The 7,112-nt window shown below is 39.2% G+C and overlaps 1 protein-coding gene across 1 annotated transcript; it reads left to right on the top strand.

Moving 5' to 3' along the window:
• The first annotated feature begins 1,569 nt into the window (after nt 1–1,569).
• On the top strand, nt 1,570–4,252 carry LOC147609257 (annexin D2-like). Its single transcript, XM_086787675.1, has 6 exons — nt 1,570–1,732; nt 1,824–1,969; nt 2,209–2,430; nt 2,699–2,923; nt 3,046–3,678; nt 3,880–4,252. The coding sequence occupies exons 1-4, from the start codon at nt 1,708–1,710 to the stop codon at nt 2,918–2,920; spliced, it is 615 nt and encodes a 204-aa protein (XP_086643801.1). The 5' UTR covers nt 1,570–1,707; the 3' UTR covers nt 2,921–2,923; nt 3,046–3,678; nt 3,880–4,252.
• Nucleotides 4,253–7,112: the final 2,860 nt, after the last annotated feature.

Below are 7,112 nucleotides of genomic sequence, written 5' to 3'. Positions count from 1 at the left end.
CCCTCATCAAAGGGCTCAACCTAATTCAAGCAAAAAGAGCTTTAAAAAATGTTGTTTCTAGCTCAAAAATGTAGCACTAAAAATGTAAAATCGATTGTCCTCAAGGAGTTGGCAAAGTATCCACCAGTTGTTTGGTGTTTCATCAGTTAGCCCACTGTCATTATAGGTAGTTTTTTCCCTATCTTTTTAAAGAGGAGATTTATACTAATCATCATTAAGGTGTGTCATAAAGCCTTAAACCTCTACAATAAGAGATTAGACACTGTCACTATAGCTAATCTTACTTGGTAAGACCTTCCCATATCAAAAAATGGCATCTCATTTCATGATTTTGGATAGTTTTGATGGCAATATTCTTTACACTTACTTACCAAATGAAGATCATGATGGATAGTTTTGATGGCAATATTCTTTACACTTACTTGACAAATGAAGATCAAGTAGATTCTACTCCAACAAAAGCATCAACAAAGGGTTTTCCAGGAGTAAAGCCTAATCATGAAGAAAAGGATTGCTCCATCAAAAAAGAAGATCATCATCCCAGCAAAGCAATGAAGAAGAATTGACCTGCAAAGTGTAAGCCTAATCATGGAGAAAAGAGGACCGCTCCATCAAAAAAGGATATCATTAGCCAAGCAATAAAGAAGAATTGGCCCTCAAAGAAGAGGCCAACCTCATCAAAATTATGTATAAGCCTTCTAAAAAGGCTTCCTTGAATCAAAGCCACTCGCATAATATCCCTACTCTTTTGTAAAGCCTCACCTTGACTAAGTTGGTGAAACCTAAGCCAAAGATTGCTAAGTAAATCCAAACATGTCAAAGGCTAAGGTGGTGAAACTAAACTCAGAGATTGCTTTGTAAATCCACACGTGTCTAGAGTGACGGGCATTCATTTGAGGGGGGTGCTAGAAACAAGCAAAAAATGATACATCAACAAATAGAGTGTATATATGGGGCTTTATTAGGCTTTAACCATGATAATTTTGTTCTTAAGAGTTATATTATACTTTCAGCAATAGCATATATCTAAACTATATTTTGAGAAACAAGATTAATAAACTTAAAAAAAAATCACTAATAAACAATACAAGGAAAGAATATCATCTGCTATAAATTAAAAAATGTTGGAATACTGTGTGTAGATTAGCTACATAGTACGACGAAGACCAAGTATGCTTCTGAAAATCAACACAAGTAAAGAACTCCAATTTCTAATAAAAGATGAGATTAAGAAAAAAGAATGTGAAATCTTGGTACGAACATTATTGAGATTAGTCTAGCATAAGGTTTAATTTTATATCCTAGCCTCGATGTTGAATTATATACTAAATTGTGAGTAATATGTACACTAGCCCACTAGCAATCAAGCAAATATTAAAAATAAGAGTAAAGTTGAAAACTTCTTGGTAAGCTTGTGTTAGAGGAGCTTGAAAATAATATCTTGCTCGAATGTTGCACAATTGAGGTGCATGGAGTTATCTTGAATAACGGGTGTGGTAGTGGAATTAAAGAGAGAAGAAGAAGTGATAAAAGAAAGCAACGGACACTCGTAAACTTCTGATCGGATTATATATTTTGCCCAGTAACCCAATATATTATATATATCCCCGTTTCTGCCAGAAAAGCCAAGCTCTCTTCCTCCTCCTTCGTTGCTGCCCATGTCAACCCTCCGAACCCCTACCGTCGTGCCGGCGCCCACCGGATTGCATGGAGCTGCGCAGGGCTTTCCACGGTGAGTTAGCACCTGTTTTCTGCTTACAGATTGCACAGCTTGCTTGGATCCATACAACCCTCTGTATGTCTGTTCATGGTTTCGATCACAGAATTGCGCCCCGATGGGCCTGCCTTGATTGGCATCCTTGCCCACAGAAACTCCCAGCAACGCTCACGAATCAGGGAGGTGTATGACACCATGTACCAGGACGACCTCCTTAACCGACTCAAGTCAGAGCTCCACTTCAGTTTCAAGGTTCAAACCCAGAAGCCTTCCTTCTTTGAATACATGCCACTCCATGCTTGCATACATGCACATGAAAGTATGTGCACTTGCCTCTTCAACTCACAACAGAGAAATTTTCTCTACATGCATCCATACTTAACATACTGCATCACATCTGCATACATACATGAATCTATGGACGCTTTCATGCTTGCATGTTGCGTACATCAAATCCCTGAAGGTACTGGTTTTCTGTATCTATGTCGCAGAAAGCTATGGTGCTGTGGATGTTGGATCCCCATTCGAGGGATGCCTCCATGCTGAGAGATCACATTTCTTTTTCTTCTTCAAAGCGGAGGAGGATCCTCATTGAAACGCTGTGTCTACAGAGTGCAGACGACCTCCATTGCATTGCTCAGGCGTACAATTCAGGGTTCAACAGGTCACTTCATGGTGACATATCTACTCACACTGAAGGCACTTGCAGGAGGGTAAGGGTTTCATCTTGACCCACTCGCTTCATCCTCACATGATTCTTATTATGTACTCTGCCCTTACATTTTAAGCTCTCTTTTGCAAAGTGTGTTTTTTTTTGGGAGAGGTTTTTCTACATCTAGATTCTATACTCATGGACACCCTCCACCCATCCCCTTACACTATGACGCCCCCAGCCATACATAGTGCGATATTAAGCCGGCATAGAACATTGCCACATGTGCAAGAATACTGATTTAACTGTTGTTCTATGCTGTCTTTCAGTTTTTTACAAGGTACCCGGTTGCAAAACTTGATGCAAAGAGTGGAGCAGAGATGGGCATTAATGAAGCTAGTGAGGAGGCCAAAGAACTCTTTGAATCCATGGGAGGCAAGGCCGACAACATCGATGAGAATGCCTTTTTGCGGATTCTCAGTACCAGAAACAGGCCACAGTTGCTCTCAATCTTTGATGCCTACAAGGATATGTATGGAAAAGATGTATAAAAGGTATGCATTTTTTTCTAGTCTAGACAAGAAAAAATGCTTTTTCATTTGCCCCTAGCTTTTAGTGTAGCCTTACTTTGGTGCGTAAACTGAGGAGTTGTGTCACACATGGTTTACAACTTTAGGCACTCAAAAAAGATACTGGTGAAGAATTCCAAGAGATAATAAGAGCAGTGATAAAATTCATAAGCAATCCGCCAAGGTCTTTTGCAAAGGTATGGATTTGGATCACATTAATTGCAGCATCTATATCCCAAAGAATCCCTCCCCCCGCCCCCTCCCGCCGCTGCCCCCGTCCCCGCCTCCGCCTCCGCCTCCGCGTCCCCCCTTTCTTCCTTCTTCTCCCATCATGGGATCCTGTGCTTAGATTTAATTGTGTACAGACTCAACATCATGAGCACTCCTCTTATTATACGGATGGTGGCGATGATTCTGAGTTTGCCAACTGGTATGAAGAAGAAATGCAGTGCTCTTGTCATTTTGATTTGAGTGGATGTGAGAAAGAGAGGGGCTTCATATAATTATTGTTTGATGTATTTTGTTCTCTTGTATCCTTTTTATGAATGTATATTATCGTTTCATAAGCAATTTTGGGTCCTTCAGAAAGCAAAACTTCTAGATGGCCAAAAGAGTGCAGAGCCTCACGCTGGACTTAGGTTACTTGGTTCCCCCTTTATTTAAATCTCGGTCATCATTGTATGCAGAAGGCAAAAACCCCCTCATTGGGCCAGACTTCATGACCTACAGAGATATTAAATGTAAGGAGCTCTGTCTCGGCTGTCTTGCACCTGTTACAAACTGTAATCATATGCTTTGAAGTAATGAAAGAGTGTAGGCTGTGTTGCTGTCTTTTTTCTTGCAAGAAACTTATATCAATGTGAACTACACAGAGTGGTGTTCTTTGTTGTGTTATTCATTTAGCTTATTTCATTTTGCTGGATTGCTCCACCGAATGGAAGTGGTTGTCAGGTCCGTCGGTGGACGGCTGTTGTACTTAATCAAGACTAGACAGCAATAGAGATGCTGATTGCTGATGCAAGGATGAAAGTGAAAAGACAAGATCTGAACAGTCACCTCGAGGTTGGGAACAGAGCAAAGCTGATTAAGGATTTTTTATTCAGGTCTGGTTCTGGACACTTTCTGGCTGCTGAAAATTTATCAAAGGGTATTAACGGCAGAAGCGGAAGTGTTATGTATCAATGCTAATTAAACTTTGATTAAGCCCTAATTACAGCTAATCACTTAAACTCCTGCAAATACACAAGAAAAGGCAAATTGACCTATTCAATCGTATATTGCCAAAAGATGATTATATACAATGACAATTTTAGATCCTATTTGCATTAAAGCAGCATTTGGGTTGTTCTAGGGCTGTGAACCTTGCTTTCGGAACCTTTTTGTTGATCCTCAACTCCCCCTTGCTGCTTTGGGGTATTGGCATTGTAGATTTGGTGTGAGGTGTCCTCATCTAACCCCTAAACTGTTTCTTTTAGGGCTAGTTGGCTACTTGTGTTAAAATTTGGTATGCATGGAGTTGGGTGGCAAGGGTTCATCCATAGTTTGCATATTGAGAGAGGAGGCAAGTATTCTCCCAAAGTGTGTGTGGTTTGTAGCTCAAAGGTTATTTGGTTGATCAAATGTAAAAGGCAAAAGGTTGAGTGAAGATGGGACACATGGTTTGTGCTGGTTGGCACTTATATAGTGAGTTGACCATTTTTGGGACTAGGGTGCTTGTATCTTGTGACATGAGAGCTCCTTGCGAGCTATATAACAATTATTTGGGTACTCGAGTCACAGTGGAATTCATCTTATGAGATCTTCATTATTGGTATAATTAATTTTTATGAGATCTTCATTATTGGAATTCATTTTATGAGATCTTCATTATTGGTATAATTAAATTTTTAATTAGCTTAATCTTTTGTCTCTTGTTTTGCCATATGGATTTGCTTAGAGTGTATTTTGATCCCCCATAACCATGCTTGGATCCATGGACTTTTACATGGTATCAGAGCCATGGTGGTGCATGGGAATTTGGTGGATTCAAAGTGCAGTTGGATAGGCTAGATCTTGATGAGAGCTTGGGTTTTTAGAAGTGATTGATGTGCAAATCCTACCCCAATAATCAAGTTCTCTGAAAAGAACCTCTTCTCGGATATAGCAGCCCTCTAAAGCTTGTAGCAACAACCCTACCACACTGTCAGAGCCAGCGACCCTAGCAAACTTAGACAGGCTCGCGTCCGGTTCTAGTAGGAGGCCTCTACGTAGCACAATCAAGCCCATAGCACAGAGATCGAGAGCGACAGCAACGCCACGTCCTTACAGTGGGCGGGTCAACACACCAAAATTTTGTTATGTTTATTGAGGTTTTTTGTAAGGTCAAAAATGGAAATGGTGTTGGGTTCACATGCTTTTTATTTTTGCTTTCTTTCTATCTATGTTAGCCTCCATTACTTTCTATTTTTAAAGGTTGATGTCCTCCATAATGTTTCTTTTTTTGGGCTCACGATGTCCTCCATAATCTTTCTTTTTTTGGGCTCACTATTTTCTTTAAAAAGGTAAGAGGGCTCATTCTTTTTCACTTTGAGGGTAGAGGTAGGGAGAGAGGGACACCATAAGGTATAGAGTATGTATTAATTAAAGCTTTGGCGATAGAAAATGTAAATTTTGTAACTAGAGACTTTAAAAGGTTTGTAACCTTATAAAGTCTAAGGTTTGAGTGAATATGAACCATCGAAAAAATAATAATTAATAATATGATTTAGAGTATAGTATCTTTGTAATGTCAATTTCTTAAATCTTTTCCATGGGACTTAAGAGAGACATTTTGAGGAGCCTTTAGCTTGAAGTCACAGGTTAAATTAGAGAAAAACTTGCATATCCAAAAGAGGTTAAAAAAAAACTAGTGAATTTGATTTGTTGGTTGTAGGCCAATCTTAAAATGCATGTTTTGGGAAAGGGTCCTACAAAGTTTCACCAATTTCTCTAGACTTTGATTAAGGATTAATCCAATACTCCTTTGGGCATACACTACCAAACATGAATGTGCTCTGTCATATGCTCACAATAGAGGGTTTACGGTCTCGTTTGCATAGAATGTGCTCACCTATGCACACAATAGGTCTTTGCCTTACAGAGGAAGGGGTTGTGTATGGTCTCATGCATATGCTCACATTTATACACAATATGCTCAACTATGCATACTATAGTGAGTTTATGCTCACATCAGTTTGCAGAAAAGCAAAAGGGCATATACTCCCTTGCACACTGAGCATGTGCTCACATATGCGATCACATATTAGGGGCATGAACTCCCTTGCATACAAACATGCATGCACTCATGTATGTACATGCACATAAGCAATGCATCCAAATCAAGTGTGCCAAATCTGATTTTCTGTTAGTAAACTTTTGTTTAGGCGTCATGCCATGAACTACTGCAATGGTCATGATATAAACTGCAGCTGCTACTACTTCAGTCTAAAATACATGAGGCATCCCTTTCTCATTCATCAATGCACGAGCAATTTCTGCAATATGCATGTTATTTCCTTTCTACAACCCCATTTTGCTACGGAATGTACTTGCATTTAATTTGCCTCTTTATCCCATGTTCTCTCAAATTGGCTTTTAATTCATTGCAGAAATATTCTTTCCCGTCTTACCTTAGGCATTTTATGTGCATGCGTTTGTCTTTCTCTAGCATAGCTTTGAAGCTGTGAAAGTGAGTAAGTACTTTAATTTTCTCTTTCATGAAATACACCCACATTTTCTTAATGTGTGGTCATCAACGAAAGATTTATAATAATAACATCATTTGATTGATATCATCCCCAAACATCCTTTGATTAATATTGTCTTTGTTGGTCCACAAACATTAGAATGCACCACATCCAACAAAGGTCTTTGACATATATGCTTATCATATCGAAATGCATACTTAGCCTGCTTGCCCAATTGGCATGCTTCACATATCTCGTGTATTCCATTCTCTTTGATTTTTGGGAAACATGCAATAATATTTTGCGCCTGCATGTTCTTATGTGACAACCACTTTGCACATGATTTGAAAATACACAAGATTATCATTCTTGGCTTTTATTAGCCCACTTTATATAAGGATGTGCGAGCATGGTGTAGAGGGCCAAGGAGTTAGAGAAAGTGGTTGGGAGATGATAAATTTCCTAGTGTG

Source organism: Cibotium barometz, chromosome 51, assembly GCF_041138505.1.
Source record: "Cibotium barometz isolate CiBa-2024 chromosome 51, ASM4113850v1, whole genome shotgun sequence".
In the NCBI taxonomy this organism is placed as follows: Eukaryota; Viridiplantae; Streptophyta; class Polypodiopsida; order Cyatheales; family Cibotiaceae; genus Cibotium; species Cibotium barometz.
The sequence above is the reverse complement of the archived record's forward strand: the minus strand, read 5'-3'. Positions and strand labels throughout refer to the sequence as shown.

Excerpts from the sequence above, each read along its gene's own strand:
- LOC147609257 (XM_086787675.1), top strand. The coding sequence starts at position 1,708 with ATGGAGCTGCGCAGGGCTTTCCACG. Across the intron at positions 1,970-2,208 it reads AGCTCCACTTCAGTTTCAAG|AAAGCTATGGTGCTGTGGAT; the intron begins GTTCAAACCCAG and ends TCTATGTCGCAG. Across the intron at positions 2,431-2,698 it reads CTGAAGGCACTTGCAGGAGG|TTTTTTACAAGGTACCCGGT; the intron begins GTAAGGGTTTCA and ends GCTGTCTTTCAG.